The sequence below is a fragment of the Monodon monoceros genome, unplaced genomic scaffold, assembly GCF_005190385.1.
Source record: "Monodon monoceros isolate NGI ecotype Baffin Bay Population unplaced genomic scaffold, NGI_Narwhal_1 Super_Scaffold_5, whole genome shotgun sequence".
Classification (NCBI taxonomy): Eukaryota; Metazoa; Chordata; class Mammalia; order Artiodactyla; family Monodontidae; genus Monodon; species Monodon monoceros.
The window spans coordinates 87,680,737-87,704,062 of NW_021703782.1; the positions used below are offsets into that span (position 1 = coordinate 87,680,737).

The 23,326-nt window shown below is 37.4% G+C and overlaps 1 protein-coding gene across 1 annotated transcript in view; it reads left to right on the forward strand.

The window, feature by feature from the left end:
* The window catches only part of RAD23B (RAD23 homolog B, nucleotide excision repair protein), a 43,347-nt gene that overhangs the window by 5,881 nt on the left and 14,140 nt on the right, over window positions 1–23,326 (forward strand). The window contains exons 3-6 of the mRNA XM_029202678.1: window positions 7,708–7,789; window positions 10,661–10,740; window positions 13,645–13,913; window positions 18,758–18,813. Of these exons, the coding sequence (XP_029058511.1) occupies window positions 7,708–7,789; window positions 10,661–10,740; window positions 13,645–13,913; window positions 18,758–18,813 (487 nt within the window). The remainder of the gene's footprint in view (window positions 1–7,707; window positions 7,790–10,660; window positions 10,741–13,644; window positions 13,914–18,757; window positions 18,814–23,326) is intronic.

Sequence of the window (23,326 nt, forward strand, 5' to 3'; positions counted from 1 at the left end):
GTGTGTGTGTGTGCGTGTGCACGTGTGTGCGTGTCACTCTGTCTGCCCCCCCCCCCCCCCCCCCCCCAGAATTGTGGAAAATATGTAATAGTGTATGTTTTAAAAAGAAGAAATGGAGACCAGCATGATTGGTAACTTGCCTGGGGTCATACAGCAATGGCCTTGGTAGTTTCACTGTCTGTGAATGATGTTCTTGCCCATACTCTGACCTTCTGTTCCTTAATCGCTCATCCAGTGATCTTTCCTTATACTCTACCTCAGTTATTCAGACTCATGACTGGTAACTAGCTCTTATCACAACCAGTAACTGTAGCTCTTCCCCCCATCCACAGTAATCAGTTTTTAGTATCCCACTTTAACTTCCCTCTGATTCCAATGCTAATGAGACTTAGCAGTCTATTCCATCCATACTCCTTTTCACTGGCCCTCCCCTCGTGCCCAGCTGAGGTAGAGTCAGTGACTATAATCACTCCCTTGCAAGGGTCAGGTATAGCATGTCTCTTGAGCCAGGCTGCCTAAGTTTCAATCCTGGCCTTAGTACTTGCTGTGGAATGGGACCTTTGGCAAGTTACCCGATTTTGTGCCTGTTTCCTCATGTGTAAAAAGAGAACACAGCCATGGAAGTACTAACCTCACAGGATTGTTTTGACGGTTATGAGTTTGATATGATACACAGAGTGCTTAGTGACAGTGCTTAACAACATGGTCCCACTCTCACTCCATTATTCTTGTTTGAAATACTCCAAATATGATTAAATTCAAGTCTGTGTTTGTACCTGTGCAGCTAGAAGGCGAACACGTAGGCACCTTGACTTGTCTCACTTAAATTCCTGAACAATAATCGTAATCAGGCCCTTGTAGTGACAGTCATACATTTCACTATTCACTTTTCCACTGTCATAGGCAGATTTCATATCATCTTCTCTCTTTATTTTCAATCAGTGACCCTAGATTTTAGGTTTTATTGAAAATATAGAAACAGTCGGGACAGAACTTTTACAAGATGCTACTGGAACTCCCTACCTGCTAGCCTCCTTTTATTGTGGAGGTAGCTATGTATCGTGGATGGTGCTATCTAAGGCCAATCCCCCCCCCCACTTTACCACAGCATCCTAAACTCTTGTCGTTTATGAAGGACATCACTCCATCAGTTCTCCTTTTCTACATCATTGATTTTTCCATTTCTAAATTTATTTAATTTATTTCTGCATTGGCTCTTTGCTGCTCTGCGCGGGCTTTCCCTAGCTGCGGCGAGCAGGGGGCCACTCTTGTCTGTGGTGCTCGGGCTTCTCACTGCAGTGGCTTCTCCTGTTATGGCGCACGGGCTTAGTTGCTGCGTGGCACGTGGGATCCTCCCGGACCAGGGCTCGAACCCGTGTCCCCCTGCATTGGCAGGCAGATTCCCAACCACTGTGCCACCAGGGAAGCCCAATTTTTCCATTTCTAGAGTATCTAAACATTTTCCTTGTCTTAATAAAACGCTCCCTTGTCTCCACATTTGTCTACTCCTCCATTTCTCCCTCTGCCTTACATCAGAACTTAAGAGTAGCTCTTGAGTCTGTTTGCTTTTTTTTTTTAACATCTTGCTCTTTCAAATACATCATGCTATTCCTAAACTAGAGGAGAATTTTCTCCCCCTTTATAGTTGCCCTGTGCCCTTGAGCATAGTACTTAAATCTCTTTTCTTGTGAGTAAAATGGGAGTAATAATATTTTACCTGCCTTCCTCGTAGAGTTGATCTGAAAATCAGATGAGATTATGGATCTGAAAAACTTTTGGTGAATTGTGAAATCAGAAATAAATCTATGCAATTTGTTTTTTAACAAGTCCTGTTTACAGTTATTTTGATCAGTGTTTTCACTGTCCTTTTTGAACAAGGTTTGTGTACGTGAGATATCCTCATTTTCTTAGCTTGATGTAATCAGCAGTTTCAGTGTTGAGAGCAGTGTTCTGCCTTTAGCTTATTGGAAATTGAGATTATTTGATAGATAATGTATAAAATTTCTGTTGCCTTTGGAAAGAAATGTGCTAAATTTAAGCCTGCTGTAGAACAGTGAATCCTGCTGAAGGACACCATGTCTGTTGCCTATAAGTTTGGATAAATACATTCCTTGTGTAATGTCTCAAAGAGCTAATTTTATAATAGAATGAACTTTATAAACCCTTTAACATTACATATACCTATTCCAGCAGAGGAAGTAGACCAACTACAAATGACTAATATGTACGAATAGGTCCTAGATACTTCAACAGGTAGATAAAAATTGTTATTTGTCTCTCCCTCTGCCCTCTCTGCCACACACTTCTGGTTGAATGAGGTAGGTGGCTTCTTTGTAGTATGTTAGATCCATTTTCTGCCTATATAGAAACTTGAAAATTTACAAGTAACTTGGGAGTTTCTACTTTTCAATCTTCAAAGTCTGTGTCTGTTTTGATTGTTGAAACCATACTGTTAGGGATATATTTTATAATAGAAGAGATTAAATTGGCGTAAATAGGTAGGTTTAGGAGCCTGAATAACATAGTTTCTGTGGGGGAAATTAATTCTGTATTTAAAATTATATTTTAAAAAGTAGCCTTTTGGATCATAACCCTAATTTGAGAATTGGTTGCCTTTGTTTACTGTTTATCCACATATTATTAATACTGTAGTCTTAGTTATTCTTTCAGTTAAAAAAAAAAAACTCTTGTGCCACATTTTTTTCATTCCTTGGGTCCAGTGGGGAGATTTTTCCTGTTGCACTGATGTCAACCAACATCTTCATAATTCTGTTTTTAGAATTAGCAGAAACTGACTCTGTGGAAGAGATTCAGGAAATACTCCTTGGTGCCTGCACCAGTTTCTCAAATGGAAGGATACCACCCAAGGAACCAAAGAGGAAAAAGCTTTGCCCATAGTGTAAATCTATGAAATTCTTTTGTAAACATATTTGGCTTTAGGTCTCTGTTTCCTTTTGCTAATGGTTTAATTGCCAAAACTTATTTGCTCTTACTAATTTCTTTTTTTTTTTTTTTTGTGGTACGCGGGCCTCTCAGTGTTGTGGCCTCTCCCGTTGCGGAGCACAGGCTCCGGACGCACAGGCTCAGCGGCCATGGCTCACGGGCCCAGCCGCTCTGCGGCATGTGGGATCTTCCTGGACCGGGGCACGAACCCGTGTCCCCTGCATCTGCAGGCGGACTCTCAACCACTGCGCCACCAGAGAAGCCCGAAAGAACTACTTTTAATGGTGGTTGGCCTGAACTAGGGTAGTGCCATGGGATGCAATATAGTGTTCACATTGGGAGGTAGTTAGATGGTTAAGTTGGAACAACTGGATAAATGATTTAATGTGAGGAATATAGGAGAAGGAAGAGACAAATACCTCGCAAGGGAATGGGATGAAAAAGGATAACTGATCTGCTTTTGTGTTGGCACTTTTTCATAGTGATTATCTCCCTTTTGGGGAAAAAATAAAAACCACGTCAACTATGTTTAGTATTAGATGTTGAGTATATTTTTCTTTTAAAATGCACAATTTCGTAAGAGAGAAGTATGTGGCTAGAAAAAATTTGACTTCTTGAGTGTTAACCATGCATTTTCTCTAGTTGAATCAATGATAAACTCCCATTCTTTATCTAGGGGGAAATAAGCAGCAAAATGAAAGTTTAGTTCCTGCTTCTTATTTGTTAGCCTTGGAGAAGCCTGGTTATTTACTGGGATCATAGTGCTCAGTTTTAGATCCATCCTGTTGAGATGACTTACTGGAAGTATTGGCACGGGGTGCAGCACAGAGGAGTCGTAACTACATTGGCTGCTGGACATAACCTTTCCAAGGGAAACCATGTGCAGAGTTGCTACCTTTTCCTTCTTTGCAACATCCAGAAAGAAGGCCTTTCTTTATAGCTGTTTTAAAGTGTGCTCAATTTGATTGAGTTAGGGAAGACTTAGACAAAGTAGTCTAGAAACCATCTTTCAGCAATTACATTATGGTTGATATGCCTATGGGACATCCAGTGAAGGCATCAAGTAGAGAGTCAGGAGAGAGCTGGGCTAGAGATACACATGACATATGAATGGTTCTTAAAACTAGGAGTAGATGAAATGGATTATCCTAGAAGTCTGTGTAGAAGAAAAGGCAGTCTTGGGCATAGCCCTAAGTAACACTTAAAGGTCTCGCCAAGGAAGAGGATTTCAAAAAGGAGTGAACAAAGAGAGAGGAGGAAAACCAGAAGAGTGTGGTGTTATGGAAGCCAAAGGAAAACAGTGCGTAAAGGAGAGATGAGTTAGTACTGTCAAATGTGGCAGAGAGGTCAAGTAATACTACAGAGAAGGACTAAGAAGTATCTGATGATGATGTTGCTGAATTTAGTGGTACTGGTGAGGGCAGTCTTAATGGAATTGTGGGAGTAGCACTACTGCAGAAAATAAGCTGCAGAATGAGAACAAAGTCTGTGCTTCAGTTTATCAGCATTGTGTTGCACCCTGGAGTAATAAGTGTGGGGTTATGAGTAAGTAAAGACAATGTATAGTTAATTTTTTGAAAATTACTTGAGACTAAGAGGAGGAGGAGACTGTGGGGGATTTTGTGTGTTTTTAAGATGATAGAGAATTGGGTCTGTTTAAGTGTGAATGGAAATGAACTGGCTTTGAGGGAGAGGTTGAAAATACAACTCGGCGGGGTGGGGGAGTAGGAAACATAATGAATCTAGCAAGGTACTGAAGAAAGGAATTAGATTTGAAGAGAGGGATAGCTTTCATTTAGTAGGGAAGAAGATTGAGATTAGGTGGATCTGGATGCAAAAAACCATGTGTCAGTTTGGTAGCAGAAAGTTGAGGGTGTGAGTTCCTGTGGTGTCTTCTGTACCTTGAAGTAGAAAATGGTCATCTGCAGGGGGTTGGGGGGGGAGTGTTGGGAATCAGATTTAGAGGAGAGTACAGGTTTCAAACAACCTCTTGGAGGAGGGAGGAGAGGGCTAACCAGGGGAACAGAAGGATTGGGGGTGTCGTTCTTTTTCTCCAGTAACATTTAGAAGACTGGATATAAATGTGGATAGGCAGCTGGTTAGACATTAAAGGTGAGATGTGTTAGCTAAGTGAGGTAGAAGAGTATGACACCACAGTGGTTGAAGTAAATTTTATTTTGAGTACTGACAAATTCAACTGTGCTGGTCCAGATGTGGAGTTTTACCTGGTAGGAGCAACAGAAAGGCAAACAAGTCTGTGATGTTAGGAAGAAAGTGATAGAAGCAGTGGCATTATTGTCTAAGCTGAATAGAGCTTGCAGTAAAGATCAGAATGAATGAAAGTAAGAGGCTCAAGGAAACAAAGTTGTAATGAGATGCAAGATCAGGTGTAGTGAACAGTTACTGAGAGAGCTGGTGGGAATAGGAGATTGGCACTTACCATTTCAAAGAGCATTTTGGGGATGATGAGATTCAGCCTGTGTCCTGAATGACTGTGAGTAGATGACTTAAGTGGATTGGAAGTAAAGATCATTGGGTTGAGGTTAAGGAACAAAGCCAGAAGTTTGGACAGGTCAGGGAACCTGGTTCCAAAGTCTGGTTCACTTATTTTCTTTTTTTTTGATGCAGTTGTAAACAGGATTGTTTACTACAAGGTATTTTTTTCATCTTTATTGAGATATACTTCAAATACTACAAAAGTTCACGTATTTTCTTTGACACATGACCCAAGGTGGTTTTGCTGCGTTGAATCCACACACACACACACACACACCCTCTGCCCCCAAAATGTCATGGTGTCCTGGCATATTGCCCCCAAAACATTATATCATTTGATACCCTCGTTCTGAGAGTGTGTCTCTTCACACTTAACACCAAAAATTGTTCAAGACAGTCTTTTCCAGTATGACCGTCTATTGGATTAATGATGTCTGACATTAAAATTTGTGCTTTTGGTTACTAATGATGTTGAGCTTTTCTTTTTATTGGGTGTATAATTGTGAATTGCCTGCCCCTGTCATTAGTCCATTTTTCTGTTGGCACAAGAACCATTTTCTACCATTTCTCTTAATTTTTTATTTGCCTTTTTTCTTTTGTTATGTGTCTTGTTATTTCTATTTGAGTTGCGTGCTTAGTTTATTAATTTTCCTTCTTGTTTAATAATAAACATGTTTAGTGTTAGTCTATGATTACTTTTTTAACCACATCTTATAGGTATTGTTATGTAGAGTTCTCATTGTTATGTTTTAGTATTCTTTAATCACAGTTTTGATTTTTTGAAGCAATGTTATTTAGTAGTAAAATGACTAGAGGGTTTTTTTGTTGTTGTTTGTCCTCCTTTCCCACTCTTAATCATATATATAGCGGGTTGAGATTCTTGTGATGGATTTCCACTTTGGGGATATCAGAATAGCAGTGATGCTACTGGCCCACTTCAGGAAGATCAGTATAGCAAGGGTGATTTATGTGGCATTTGCAAAATACTCTGCTCTAAAGCTTGGAGTCAGAAGAGCTGGTTTTGGATTTCAGCTACTACTTATAGTAGCAATGTGATTTGGGGAGGAACCCTACCTTTTGTGTCCCTATCGTGACAGTTTACCACTTAAAGCTCAGAGCTATCAATTCAGACAATTTTTTTTTTTTTTTTTTTTTTTTTTTTGCGGTACGCGGGCCTCTCACTGTTGTGGCCTCTCCCGTTGCGGAGCACAGGCTCCGGACGCACAGGCTCAGCGGCCATGGCTCATGGGCCCAGCCGCTGCACGGCATGTGGGATCTTCCCGGACCAGGGCACGAACCTGTGTCCCCTGCATCGGCAGGCGGACTCTCAACCACTGCACCACCAGGGAAGCCCCAGACAATTTTTAGAAGAATTCTGGGAACTGAAGGAAATGGAATTTTCCCCCTTGATTCTTGGTCATTTAAAGTAGTGAAATTTAGTTCCATTATGTCTCCTTGCCTTTTTTTTTTTTACTCCTATGCCACCCTACTTCAGAAATTGATTGCACTCTTTTTCTAAGTATCAATACTTCATAATGAACCTGTGGTCATGTAATTTTAGGGTTGGAAGACCATAAAGATCATGTATTCCAGTCCCTCTTTATAGATGAGACTGATGTTGAGAAAAACTGAGCTACCTGTTCAAGATCATTGAAGTAACACAGTGGTTCTCAAGTTTGGCCGAACTTTGAAACCAACTGTAAAGCTTTTCAAAAATATTGATGTCCAGACCCACCCTCAGAAATTATATTTTAATTGGTCTTTATAAAGCTCCCTCAGGTGATTATAATGAAACATTAGCCACTTTTAAAGTGAATAATTTGCCTTTTAACATTCACATTTAACTTTCTTTTTATTATTATTGTGGACAAGACCACTTTATTTCTTAGACCTTTTAGATTAGAGAGCTTTTCTTTACTTTCTTACTCTGTGAGAAATAAGCCCATAAACTTTATAGTGAGAATCAAAAACTTTCTGCTTTTGAAACCTTTATTTTGAATAGACTTATAAAGTCAACTGATAAAGTCTTTTTTTAAAAAACTGTGTACGTGGAACAGATGGTAAAACAGTTTATACGTTTATACTTCTACCTAGTAGTATGGGTTGTTAATAATAGGTCTTTCTGACGTAATATTATAAAGACATGATCTTTGAAGTTTTTGGAGTCATTAATAGTATGTATAAAATTTTTATCTTGCATCATTTGTTCAGATTCTGGATTTTCATTTGTTTAGACTTTTTCAAAAATCAAAAAATTTTTTCCTATAGGTAAGAGCACTGAAAGAGAAGATTGAATCTGAAAAGGGTAAAGATGCCTTTCCTGTAGCAGGTCAAAAATTAATTTATGCAGGTATGCATTAAATGCTGAAATTAATATGCCATTTTCTTGTGTACTGTGACATTCTTTAGTTTTAGAAATTGCCATCTTACAAACTGTAGTGTATACAAATTGATTGTCAGAAACATTGTACAAATAAAAGCAGAGAATGAACAGTCATTTGAATGTTATTAATATTCAGTCCTCTGTTTTTTCACATTTGCTTTATATATTTCTCCATCCAGTGATGTTAGTTTTACTTATTAGTTTTATCTTTTGTAAGTATTATGTAACTGGCTGTATTTGTTTTGTTTTGTTTTGTTTTTTGAATTTAAAAATTTTTTATTGAATTAGTTTGTGTGACATTGTATAAGGTGTACAGGGTGTTACTCCGATACACTTATATATTGTAATATGATTGCCAGTGTAACGATATTTATCGGATTACATGATTAGCAGTACAGTGTTATTGTCTGTGTTCATTATACTGTGCATTAGATCTCTATGGCTTATTTACTACTCATTAGAAGTTCGTACTCTTAAACACCATCACTCTTATCTCCCCCACGCCCCATACCCTTGGTAACCACCAAGGTAAAATACTTTTTTTTTTATAAGTTTAGGTTTTTAGATTCCACATATAAGTGATAGCATACTTAGCATAATGTTCTCAAGGTTCATCATGTTGTTGCAGATGGCAGGATATCTTCTTTCTCATGGGTGAATAATATTGTGTATATGGGTCACGTCTTTTTTATTCATTCATCCATTGGTGGGCATTTTGGATTGTTTCCATATCTTAGCTATTGTGAATAGTGCTGCTGTAGAGATGGGAGTGCATATGTCTTGTCAAAATCCTGTTTTCATTTTCTTTGGGTATATACCCAAAAGTGGAATTGCTGGATCATATGGTAGATCTATTTTTAATTTTTTAAGGAACTTCCATATACTCCATAGTGGTTGGACCAATTTACATTCCCACCAACACTGTATAAGGATTCTTTTTTTCACCACAACCTCACCATCCCCTCTTGTTTCTTGTCTTCTTGATGATAGCTATTCTAACAGGTGTGAGGTAATACCTCGTTTTGATTTGCATTTCCCTGATGCTTAGTGATGTTGGGCATCTTTTCATCTGTCTGTTGGCTATTTCGATGTCCTCTTTGGAGAAATGTTGGTTTACTCTGCTGATTTTTAATCAGATTGTTTGGTTTTTTGTTATTGAGTTGACTGAGTTCTTTATGTATTTTGGATATTAACCCCATATCTGATATATGGTTTTCAAAAATTTTCTCTCATTCTGTAGTTTGTTCCATTCTGTGGAATTCTTTTCATTTTGTTATTTGTTTCTTGCTGTGCAGTGCTTTTGAGTTTGGTGTAGTCCCATTTGTCCATTTTTTTTGTTTTATTTTTTGTGCTTTTGGCATCATGCCCAGAAAATATTGCCAAGACCAAAATCTCTGACTTTCTTCCCTACACTTTCTTCCAGGAGTTCTATGGTATCAGACCTTATGTTTAAGTCTTTGATCCATTTCAAGTTAATTTTTGTGAGTGGTGCAAGATAGGGGTCCACGTGTTTCTTCAGTTTTCCCATCAAGCTGAGCATCTTTTTTAATCTATTGGAATGAAACCATTTATACTGATTATGTGTATTAATGTACTTGGAATCATTCCTGTGAAATTAAATTTCAGTTTATCTGTATTTTAAATAAAATACCAAAATTGAAGAATACAGAAGACCTTATATGTCAAAAGACACTATAAATAAGCAACAGGAGAAGAAAGATTAATATTCAGATTATATAAAGAGCTTTTACAGATCAGTAAAGAGAGGATGACCCAATTAAAAAGCAACAAAGGATATGAATAGGAAATTGTAAATTAACTAGCCTCACTAGTAACCAGAAAAATGTGTGTTAAAAATAGACTTGATATGTGAATTTTGTGGAGAAAATTCTTTTCTTTGTTCTTGAGAAGAAATACTGAGCACTGTCATTGTAGATGTCGGTAAGGTGGATCTTGAGTTGCCCATGGATTCTTGTCTCTTTCTACATAGAGATTTTAAAGTATTTTCTTAACTGAGGTGGTTTAGAGGAAACACCAGCCCTGTGATGAGGAATCAGAAGCCTGAAGAGATGCATGTAGTTGATGGCAGACATAAAACTAGAATTTCTGCTTCCTAGTCTTGGCCTGTTTTTTCAATCCTATGCTGAGTAGAGACACTATTCCCTTTTGTCTTAATGCTTGCACCTTTTGATTCAATAACTTTTTAAAAATGGAAAACGAATTTCAAGGAAAAGGAAGCCTGAAGGAATCCTGACCTTACATTTGTCCTTCTGCATGACTAAAATCTTATATAGTCTGTGTGCCTTACTCAGTTCTATATTATCTTACCATTTCTGTGTATCAGGACACTATGAGTATCTTATTTTTATAGCAGTGGAACATTTCTGTGTTGCAGGTATCCAGTATTTGTGGGAGCAGGCAGTTGGTTCATTTTTCCTTCCATCAAGAGGGATTATAGGTTATTCCGGGGAAGGGGTGGGGAATCCTTGAGCATCTCAAAATTGAATTTTATTTGTCTTCATGATCTCCTCTTTCTCAGGACCTAGTTAATATTTCCTTACCCAGCAAGTCTTTTTTATTATAAGTAATAATTTTAAAGAAATGTTTGGGATTGAGATATCTACATACAGTATATGAGTTTGCTGTCTTTTAGTCAAATATTTATTTATGCCTTCTTAACTAATCATGTATCCACTTATGTTTATCTTGGCTGACTGGTTAATCTTTTTCTTTGGGGAAAGTTTTAATAGAATTGATGTTGGTGATTGTTTTAACCTCAGTTAGTGTAAGACAGAGTTACGGTGCCTTCAGTAATATGTTTTTTTCTTAATGTGCTAGGCAAAATCCTCAATGATGATACTGCTCTAAAAGAATATAAAATTGATGAGAAAAACTTCGTGGTAGTTATGGTGACAAAAGTAAGTTTCAACCTCGTTGTATATATCTTTATGCATGTGAGTTTAAAAAAAAAAAAAAGATGATCCCAAGTCTTGCTTTACACTTTCAAGTGAAAACAGTTTATACACATCCATAGTGGCATGCACTTAATTGTATTAAAGATTTTAACAGTTTGCTTTGAGTCAACTATAAAGTTAATAGTTTCATATATTTGTAGTTTGAGCATAATTTTAAATATGTCAAAACAACTGATATGTGAAGTGTCATGTTAAAAATTATTAGGTATTGTTGGATTAGTAAAATCACTAATTGTATAATTATTAGAGAATGTGATTCTTAGAAATTGAATAAGTGTTTCTCATTTTGTAGTTTTTAATAAGAGTGCCTTAAAAGGATTTGCTAATTGATGTACTAGACCTAACAAATACTTCAGGGCCAAAAAGACATATAGATTAACAATTTCAGTGATTTTTCTTAGCCAGTGGGATAGATTTTTAGAAACTAAAAAAGGGAAAAGACAGCTAAGCGAATGATGGAATGATTATTGTGAGAAGGTTTTTAACAGGAACTTTTTTGTGATTTATCGGACTGAAATAAAAGTCAAAAGTTTTTCTCTAAAGCAGAGAATGAATATGGATTCTTTCAGGATTTTTGTTTTATTTATATACTTGTTTAAAGATACGTAAACATGCAGTAGAGAGTTAAGACAAATAGAGGAGTGGTGGTGCTCATGATACTTTTAGGACTGAATTATGATCCTAAATTCTAAACTCCTAATAATCTCAGAAGAGTAGTGTTATTTGTAGCACCCAAAATAAATTTAAATAGGTAATTGGAAACCAGTTTGTCAAAGACTGAAGATAGAATAAATGTGAGTTTCTTTTAAAGTCTCAAAGTAATTGATATATGCAGTAGAAAACAAAGTTGAACAAGTAAATTTTTTTTTAACATCTTTATTGGAGTATAATTGCTTTACAATGGTGTGTTAGTTTCTGCTTTATAACAAAGTGAATCAGTTATACATATACAAATATCCCCATATCTCTTCCCTCTTGCGTCTCCCTCCCGCCCACCCTCCCTATCCCACCCCTCTAGGTGGTCACAAAGCACAGAGGTGATCTCCCTGCGCCGTGCGGCTGCTTCCCACTAGCTATTTTACATTTGGTAGTATATATATGTCCATGCCATTCTCTCACTTTGTCCCAGTTTACCCTTCCCCCTCCCTGTATCCTCAAGTCCATTCTCTAGTAGGTCTGCGTCTTTATTCCCGTCTTGCCCCTAGTGAGCAAGTAAATTTTAATTATGGAATACTTTTGTAGTGAGAAATGAAAAGCAGCTAAACAGTTTATATGTACTGGACTTAATTTTTTTAAATCTATTAAGAACCATATTGATTTTGCTATATTTAAGCACTTATTAAATGTTAAACTTTAAATACACAGGAACAGAATCATATGAGGAAACTTTGCCTCATCTAGTTTTTTCAAAAATTGTGGTACACAACACAAAATTTACAGATTTAACCATTTTTAAGTGTTTGGTTCATTGGCATTAAATGCATTCACATTGTTGTGTAGCCATCACCACCATCTGTTTCTAAACCTTTTTTCATTTTCCCAAACTGAAACTCTGTACCTGTTAAACAGTAACTACCCATTTCCCCCGCCCCCCAGCCCCTGACACCACTGTTCTCCTTTCTATGAATTTGACTACTTTTCATACCTCGTATAAGTGGAATCATACAGTATTTGTCCTTTTGTGACTTGTTTATTACCCTTAGTGTAATGTCTTCAGGGTTCATCCGCATTGTAGCATGTGCCAGAATTTCTGTCCTTTTTAAGGCTGAATAGTATTCCCTTGTCTAGTTTTATCATACATAGTACATAGTGGAAAATGTGGTAGCCACACATTTGGGTATGTATTTGTTATGGTCTTATTTCCTTTAGTATTATAGTAACGTTGACTATTTAGAACATAACTAAGAGTGAAGCAGGATAGGTAAGTCCCATCCCCCTACCTTGCACAAGGCACTTTTTTCCAGTACACTCTATACTAGCTCAAATAGAACAAGGCACAAATCCACTCATTGCATTTACAGTTTGTTGATTTATACTTGGGGCAAATTATATTGAATTTTAATCTCATCTTCCATCAAATCAGTTACCTTTTCACCTTAGGTAAGTTATGAGCTAAGCAGGTAGTGAGTATTGATAGGCTGTAGAAGAATAAAACTCATATAATATGATTTTTACCCATATGTAATTGCTTTTTGCTTGGTGGGAATGTTTATGGCTCTGATTCTAGTTCAGAAAGTGCTGAGCATGCGGTTGTAACTTTATTTGGCCTTTATTTGTCGGTTTAACTGTATATACATCTCAAAAGTTATGTTAATCTCTTTGTACTTACACCTATTGGCTTGTAGTCAATATTGGGATTTTCTTCCCTCCTCTAAAATACAGTAGACTTTCTGGCATGTTCATTAATCATACTTCTGTTTATACTTTCATTTCAAGAACGTTATTTTTGTTGCTTTCAAATGACGATAAATACTTTGAAGTTGTAACCAAGAAACTTTAATTGTGAAGTTTTGGGGGGGAATTATGTGGTTCTTTTTCTGGATACACATTCTGTACGTTTTAAAATATTTGCTTCTTTTGGTTCTTTTTCATAATGATCCGAAGACTGAAACCATTGGCTAAAGCTAATGGAAGTTAATAGTTAATATATATGCTCTCATCAGCTTTGAAATAATAACATAAATAGTGATTCAGATTGCTGCTATTGATCACTCATTATGTCACCTTACAAAATTATTTTCAAGTTACAAACTTGTATTAGTGTTATGTTTGTTTGTAGCATCCAGAGATCAGGTAATAATGCAGTGTTTTGTCATAATGCATTATTTTGATTTGTAATGTGTTTAGCCCAAAGCAGTGACAACACCAGCACCAGCTACAACTCAGCAATCAAATTCTGCCACCACTACCACAGTTAGTTCCTCCACAGCACCAACTGTGGTTCAGGCCCCAACCCCTGCCCCCACTTTGGCTCCCACTCCCACACCTGCATCTGTCACTCCAGCATCAACGACAGCGTCTTCTGAACCTGCACCTGCTAGTGCAACAAAACAAGAGAAACCTGCAGAAAAGCCAGCAGAAACACCAGTGGCCGCTAGCCCAACATCAACTGACAGGTAAGAACTGGATTCTAGGAAATTGTATAGGAATATGTTCATAAAAGTGACTTCATGAATGTATTTATTTTGATTATTGTTTTGATCAAACTAACTTTCTATCTACTATGTTAAATTTTTTCTAAACTTTGAACCCTGACTAAAGCAGTATGCTTGTGTCTGTTTGGTAATCTGAATTTGTATACTCTGCATTGTTTTTTTTTCTCCCAGGGGAAGGGAAAGGGGTCAAAGTCATTATTCATTTTGTGTAGAAAAGTTAGGAAATACAAATGACCAAAAAGAAGGAGAATTATAAAATAATCTGACAGTATATTATAGCTTGACACATTATAAATAACTTGACATTTTTCCCCCAATCATTATTATATTTGACCTATATTCTTTCACTATTGTCACATCTATCATAAACATCCTACCATGTCAGTAAATTTTTCCAGTTGCTACGTAGTATTGTGTTTGGGTCTAACATTTGTTAGGTCTTAACCTTAGAAAAGAAATTAACGTCTTTGGATTTTTCCTCATCTGTAAAATGTGGATGACAGCAGGACCTATCTCATAGAGTTGTTATAAGGATTAAATGAAATAAGTAAAAGATATGATATAGCACATGGCACACAGTATGTGCTGAGTAAGTATCTACATCTTTGTGAAGTTGTATAGAAATTTAAGTTTTTGCCTATGTAGATCTTTAGAACAGAAGAAAAAGTGCTGGGATATTTGGGGAGCAAAAAAAAGTTCTTGTGGGAAGTTGGCAGTTAGGATTATTGAGTAGTTTGTGACAAAGGTTTTTTTCCCCAATGATAAATAAAATAACCAAAACAATGCTTCAGTTCTCTTGGCTGGAAATCATACACGGGAATCTCTTCTTTATCTGAGAGCCTGAGTTGCTTTGTGTCCAGTATGTATTGGCACTGAAGCAAGCGGTTTGTATTTTGTGACTTTGGTGCAACTCAGGACCTCAGTGGCAGTAGAGTCCTGGAATTAGGACCAGTCACAATGGAAAACTATGCAGCATTTGGAAACACTGACATAGAAGGATGTCTGTGATAAATACAATGATGAGAAAGAATTTAGTCATGAATTCTTTCTCATCATCTTTCATTTTAGTGTTCTGTCTTTGAGTGCCGTTTCTTTGAGTCAGTCAGCCATGTTGGGAGGGGTTTGAGTCACCTGGTTTGTTACTGCTTCGGGCCTCTTTTCAAGGATCTAATTCCCCAAGAGAACACAGGTTCAGGTAGTAAAATATTTTCCCTATGTCAGCCTGCTGTACTTTGCTTTAGGCATTCTGAAACACTGTTGCCTAATTTGGTACTTCTCCCACGTGCAGCTAGAATTGCATACAATCACCCTTAACTAGTGGGAGACAACCCAGAGTCGGCCTATGCTATTGCATCTAAAGGCTGTTACATCTTTTCTGTGTATGGGAGGGAACTTATAAATTTCACAAATTGGTTTTCCAAATCATTTAAACATTGTAAACTTAATTAAATATGTCTTGAGTTGGTACAGTATATCTTATTTTCTTAATTGCTTTAAGCTCCTTTTAAAAAGCTCCATAGTGTAAGAATTCTCAAATTGATCAATCCATTTTAATGTGCTAATATCATCAATTCAAGTTTTTTTATTATCTCTATTCTTTTTATTTCTTCTTGGGGGTACAGTTTTATTCATCTGTTCTCAAGAGTCAGGATTATCTTTTCAGACCCATAGAGATTACATAAAGGAGTTGATGGTCAGAAAAGCAGACTCCAGAGTTGCCTACTTACTTGGGCTTTGTACACCAACCTTTTACTTTTTTTTTTAAATATATATTTATTTATCTATTTATTTATTTTTGGCTGCTTTTGGTTCTTAGTTGCTGTGTGTGGCTTTCTCTAGTTGCGGTGAGCGGGGACTACTCTTCGTTGGCAGCGTGTGAGCTTCTCATTGCGGTGGCTTCTGTTGTTGCGGAGCACAGGCTCTAGGTGCGCGGGCTTCAGTAGTTGTGGCACGTGGGCTCAGTAGTTGTGGCTCACGGGCTCTAGAGTGCAGGCTCAGTAGTTGTGGCGCACGGGCTTAGTTGCCCAGCGGCATGTGGGATCTTCCCAGGCCAGGGCTCGAACCCATGTCCCCTGCATTGGCAGGCGGATTCTTATCCACTGTGCCACCAGGGAAGTCCAACCCTATACTCTTATTTCCCGAAATTATACACCTCAGAGAAGGATAGCACAGAAAGGGAAGGGAGGGAAGCTCAGAAAACCAGCTGCTTAAATGTGCCTTAGTTTCTTCATTTGTGCTATAAAACATTTAGTGTCTTATAAAGCACAGAACTCAGTGAGATAATTATCAGGAGATACGCTGGTATGAATTTTGAGGAGTGTCAGAAAGTTTGTTTATCACCCTGGCCTGACATTTCATTATTAGGGATTTGTTTCTTTAGGTCAGTTTTGTTCTTTAAAAACCACATATTGCAGTGCAAATTCCACTTGTTGATATCTACATTAGAGAAACTGCACTTGTGCACAAGGGCTGTATTGCTTGTAACTGAGGACGAATTGGAACCAACCTAAATATCCATTAGTAAGGGCATGACTCGACATGTTATTTGTATTAAGAGAACTGTGCTATTCAAGTGTGGTAGTGAATAGACAACATCGGCATCACTGGGAGTTTGTTTGAAATTAATTGTTAGGCGCCACCCTAGACCTCTAAATAAGAATTTCTGGGCGTGGGTCCTAGAGATCTGTATTTTAACAAGCTCTCCTGGTGAATTTTTAGGCTTCTTATAGTTTGAGGAGCTCTGATATCCAATACGACAGGCCAGTTAAAGTATGCAGTATATATGCATATTAAATAAATGTGGTTTCAAGGCTTTGTTATCAAGTGAAAATAGCAGATTGCAGAACAGTATAGGCAATAACCACAAACCAAACAAAAGCCACATAACAACATTGCATATTTTCTGTGGGTGGCATATTAATGTGTAGAAAAACAGTAGCAGAGGGACAACACACTAACTGATAAAGTGGTTTCCTCTGCGGATGGGGAGGGGAGGAGTGTTGAGGCAGAATCAAGATTGAATGGTGGTTAAACGGTATCTCAGTCTTATCTGTAATGTTTAAAAAGAAATTTTAAAACAATGTGCAAAAATAGCACAAATAGTTCTATAAAAGAACAGTAACAAAGGGGTCTAATTCTACCAGATAGTAAAATGTATTATGCATGGTAATGATTACAATTTAGTATGGCTCTTAACTAGAAAGACTGCTTGGTGAAATAGTAGTCTAGAAACAGAACAAAATACATACAGAGACTTAATATAAGATAAAAATGTAATTTCAGACCACTGTGGGGAAAATGCTATTAGGATAAATGTCTAGCCATCTGGAGGTAAAAAAAAGATGGATCACATCTTACACTCATAAAAATAAATTTTAGATGGATAGGGATTTAATGTAAAAGTGAAACCATAAACTAGAGGAGAGCATGGGAAAATAATCTTAACCCAAAAAAGTCTTAAAAGGAATGATTAATACATTTGACTACAGAAAGAATTTAAAGGTTGGAAACCAAACAAAAAATGTCTTTATAGTTTGATTTGGTCAATTAAATGGAATACTATGCACCCCTGGGGAAAATTTAGGCAGTTGTAGTTCTGCTGACATGCAGTAATTGTTCAAACACACAACAACAAGACACAGGTCAGGTCTAAGGCAGGATAATTTGTTTTCCTATATATATAGTATAGAACTGTAGTATATAGTTCTTTTTGAAATTTTGCCTTCTACATGTTAATTTTACTATCTAGTTGATGAAGATACGTTAAAAATTATACCAAAGTATTGTCTTAATCATAACAATCATGTTGAGTGTTATACCAGGCACTTTGCTGAGCACTTTACCAGCAGTAACCCTACCCACAGCACTTAGGGATACATGGGTACCATTGTTGACCTCATTGTATTGGTGAAGAACTGACTGAGGCTTACAAAGTAATTTATGAATTCAAACTTAGGTATTTCCGTTACTCTTACTATGTAGGGTTTTCTCAGAACTGAAGTCTACTGTGTTTTGTTTCTAAAATTGGGACAGAGGTATATGTGTGTATTGTGTTGTATGTATGTTTTACTCAAAACTGCTAACTGCTGTCTTTACCACTTTTGTAAACCTCAGTTTATTTTTCTTTGGCCTTCTCTTTATGGTCTTCCATTATTGTGTTTGTGTCTTCTTTGTTTTCTAGACTCATCTTCTGCAATTGCCTAACAAAACTTAGTCCTTCTAAACTGGCTTAAAACTTGGTTACAGCTTGGGTCTATCCTGCCTCTGCATCTTTTTGTTTATGCTGCGTTCCTTGACCTGAAGGCTTTCTTGCAGTTTCTGTGTTCAGAACTTAACTATAAGACCTAATGAAATTCTACTATGTAAAGACTTCCCAGGCCTTTCCAGCCTAATGCAGTTTCTGCATGTGCTGTTTATCATATACAGCTTTTGATATTTCTTTTACTGTGACTTGACTTATAGATTATTTAATTTTTCTTGTAAATTCTTTCAGGGAATTAGTTGTATGTTATCTTTTTTGTATTCCTTAAATGGTAAGCTCTCTGTAAGGATGTTCTTTTATATCTTTGGACATTTTAAATGATGGATTTGCAGAACAGAATGAGTATTAAAATTGAAAATTCTTCCCATGCCATAAATGTTATGGATAAAGCTTTGGGGTTTAATCTGGAAGCCTTTTTGAACACTGTAGCCAGACTTCTACATTCAATTAAAATCAAAGAATCTCTACAAATTGGATAGCTACTAAACTTTAAGGTAGATTTTACATACTTTCTGATACATGATTTTCTGAAAACATTTTACAGTACATCAGGTGATTCTTCTCGGTCAAACCTTTTTGAAGATGCAACAAGTGCACTTGGTAAGTATCTACATTGTAAATTACCTTGTAAGAGACAGAGAGGAGGTTTAAGTTTCATTTTTCTAGATCAGGAAAATGTTCATTTTCATGGTTCCTTACAATCAGGCGGCTAAATGATTTAGATAATTCAGTTGATGTTACTGAAGACTTTTGTAAGTTAATGTTTTATATATTGAATCCTTTAAATTGTATTGTTAGAGTTAAGCATACTTCTTGCCTTAAAGCAGATAGTTTTCCATTTTCCAAATGTGGGGTTTAAATGAGGTTTTAACAAAGTTTGATCTGTGTACAGGTTTATTACAAAGTATCTTTGAAATGAGTATAAGATGTTACTAAATCTGTCTCACATTTCATCTTTATTCACCTCCAGCCTTCATTCCACCTTGTAGCCTTATAGGTCCCCATCTGCATCTTGTTGCTTGTATTGTACTTGCAGTGAAAGTGCCTTTTTATCCCGACTTTCAGTTTTACCTGTTGAATAATGTCTTTCCATCCTTCCCTTCACATCTAATCTGTCAAAATCAATTTGGGGTTTTTTGCTCATTTTCCCACTGTAACTATACCTGGTACAGTGCCTGCTATAAGTACTCATTATTGGTCTGTTGGGTGGCAACCCCATTCCTTCCCTTTGGTACTCTTCTGTACTACATGAAATGGTAGGGAGGTAGAAGGCTGGGAACAGGTGGGAATGGCAGCTTCAGTAGAGTATGGGCTTCTGGATTCCTTGTTTAGCTGCTACAGCAGCAAGGTTCCAACAGCAGTAGTATCTCACAAGATATGGGATTGGCCCTCTGACCTAATTGAACTTGAACTCCATGGTGCCCTCATTGCCATGGAAAATGGCTGGCTGATTTCCCATAGCACATAGGGGCAAAATAGTTGTTTAATCAACTTAAGATCACCTGGATGTACCAAACCCACATTCCTATCTTTGAGAGACTGTTTTCTGGGATTACTCTGCTTCATATGAGTTAGTGTCCAACAATCAGGAAAACAGAAATCACTCTATTTCAAACACGAAAAGGCTTAATCTTAGGAGATTGTTGCAGAGGTGCTGGAACAGCTCAAGATTACCCAGAGATGAGTAAAGGGCTCTGTAGCCTCAGAGCTGAAACCAGCTAGCACGTGCCCCTGCTGCTGTCGGAGGCTGTGGCTGTTGCCGTTGCTGCTTCAGCTGGAATGCACTGATGCTGCTGGGCGGAAGCCCAGGAGTCCACAGCTCTAGTTGCTCCTGCTCTAGTCTCTGGTCGTGGTGTCTTACCTTTTACACCTTGCATCTCTTAGAACAGCAGTTCTCAACTGTATGGTCTCGAGACCCCTTTACTCTTTCATCTTTAATTTATCCAGTCTTTGTGTTGATACCTTGCTTCTTTAAATATTTCTTCTTTGACTTCTGTGACACCACTCTTTTCTTGAACCGTACCTCTGACTATTCCTTCTCAGGCTTTCTGGTTAATTCTTTCTATCTCACCTGGCTTTTAAATGTATGAGTTTTCTTTGGTTCTGCTCTAGGTCATAGTTCAAAGTTCAGACATGGGAATGGCAAATACCACCCATATACAGTTGACACTTGAACAACACAGGGGATAGGGGCACCAACCCCATGTAGTCAAAAATCCATCTATAACTTTACAGTCAGGCCTCTGTATCCACGGTTCTGCAGAGTCAACCAACTATGGATCATGTAGTAGTGTACTAGGAATAGACTTAATCTGATTATTAGTGGATCTGTGCAGTTCAAACCCATATTGTCCAAGGGTTAACTGTACTACAAGCGTTCTCAAAATTAAAACTCTAGAACATATCTCCCTCTGACTTCCCAGACTCATTCTTCAAGCTGCCAGCTGGAAAACCTATAACCTCCACAAACTCCTTAGGTTCCAAATTTATTAATTTTTAATTCCCCCATCTGATTCTTCTCCTTTGTTCCCTTCTTGCTTGCATCATCTTCCACTCTCTACCAAAGTATTGGCATCAACCTTGACCCTCTGCCTCTCTTGGCCCAGTGAGGCCAGGAGTCCTATTGATCCTCCTTCCTAAAGTCTCCGGAATATTTGTTTCTACTGCCACTTAATTGCCTTGGTTCATGTCCTTACCTTACTGATGCTCTTCTGTTACCCTCTTTTAGCTGGTCTATTCCCTGCCACAGTGGAGTTTCTAAAAGGCAAATCTAAATGAGGTCATTGTTCCTTTCACAGCACCTCCTAATCTAGAAGATAAGTACAAGACTTTTTTTTTTTTAATATTTATTTATTTTTGGCTGTGTTGGGTCTTAGTTGCGGCATGCGGAATCTTTCATTGCGGCGTGCAGGCTCTTTGTTGCAGCGCGTGGGCTTCTCTCTAGTTGTGGTGCGTGAGCTCAGTAGTTGCGTCATGCGGGCTTAGTTGCCCTGCGGCCTGTGGGATCTTAGTTCCCTGACCAGGGATCGAACCCACATCCCCTGTGTTGGAAGGCGGATTCTTAACCACCAGGGAAGTCCCCCAAAACTCATTCTTAATGACATCTTCTTCATCACTTCATCATTAGCTCTGTCTCATGTTGCTCATTGCCCCTAATTTTTCTAGGAGTCATTTCCCTCATACTTTCAGGATCTAAAGAGTATCAAACTTGAGTGTAGGCATTTCTTTTTGAGTTTTTATAACTTGACTAAGAAGTGTGATTTTAGGACGCATAGCATCAAGGAGAGGCATGGGAGCTCTGGAGTCCAGACAGCTTGTGTTTGTGTCTCTGCACCATGACTTAACAGCCGTTGATCAAATTGTTAATCTTTCTAAGCCTCAGCCTCATAATCTTTAAAAGGAAGGGAAAATAAACCTTTCTTATAGAGTTCCTGTAAGAATTAAATGAGAAACACTATGTTAAAATAGTACAGTTATGATACTCCACAACTCTTAATTTTGTTTATTATTGATAATATTTTCTGTTTCTGGGAACTAGATTACTGAAAGTGTATTGGCACCTGAGTGATTTGTGCTAGAATTATATCAGTGGGTATTTTAAGAGATAAAAATAGCTTAAGTACTTTATGGAATAGGTAGGGAAAAGTCATTACTCTAAACCAAGATATCAAATGCTGAATTTGCTCAGTGATACTTAGTTTTTTAAGCTATGCTTTCATAGTTATTAGATAACTTTATTGAAAATTTTGCCATCAACAAAGTAGAAAGGCAACTTACGGAATGGGAAAAAATATTTGCAAACCATGTATATAATAAGAGGTTAATATCCATGATATATAAAGAACTCATACAACTCAATAGCAAAAAAAAAAACCAAACCAATTTAAAATGGGCAAAGTACTTGAATAAACATTTCTCCAAAGAAGATATACAAAAGACCAACAAGTATATAAAAAGATGCTTAACATCACTAGTTGTTAGGAAAATGCAAATTAAAACCACAATGAGATACCACTTCGGGCCTGTTAAAATGGCCATCATCAAAAAGACAAGGTATAGCAAATTGTTGGTGAGGATGTGGAAAAAAGGAACCCTTGTAAACTGTTGGTGGGATTGTAAATTGGTGTAGCTACTATGGAAAACAGCATGGTGGTTCCTCAAAAATTAAAAATGGAACTACCATATGATCTAGCAGTTCCAGTTCTGGGAATCTATCTAAAGGAAATGAAAGCACTAACTTGAAAAAATACCTGCATCCCCATGTTCATAACAGCATTATTTACAATAGCCAAGACATGGAACAAACCTAAATGTCCATCGATGGATGAATGGATGAAGAAGCGGGGTTGTGTGTGTGTGTGTGTGTGTGTGTGTGTGTGTGTGTGTGTGTACACATAATGCGGTATTACTCAACCATAAAAAGTGAGGAGTTTCTGCCATTTGCAACAACATGGATGGACTTGAAGTTATTATGCTAAGTGAAATAAGTCAGAAAGACAGCTCCTATAGGATCTCACTTATATGTAGACTCTTCAACAAAACAAATCATCAAACTCAGAGTGGTTTCCAGAGGCAGAGGATGGGGGATAGGAAGTTGGAAGAAGATGGGCAAAAGGTACAAACTTCCAGTTATAAGATAAATACTAGGGATGTAGTGTACAACATGATGACTAGGTAGCTAGCATTGCTGTATGGCATATAAGAAAGTTTTTGAGAGTAAATCCTGAGTTCTCGTCACAAGGAGAAAAAATTTTTTTCTTTTTGTTGTATCCATGTGAGAAGATGGATGTTAGCTGAACCTGTTGTAATCATTTCACAATATACGTAAGTCAAGCCGTCATGCTCTATGTCTTTCACTTATACAGTTATACAGTGATGTATGTCAATTATTTCTCAATGAAACTGGGTTGGGGGGCTAGATAGACCAGAGTTTTAGTGTAATATACTATATGAAATAAGAAAAAATTCTGCAGAAAAAAATCATTCAACTGATTTTGTCACCTGTATATCAGGGAAACAGTAAAGCAAAAATGGCATGGTCCCTAGCAAGGTTGAACCTGTGATGGGGGAAAGAAAATAGAGTGAAACATAAAATAAATTGCAAATCATGATA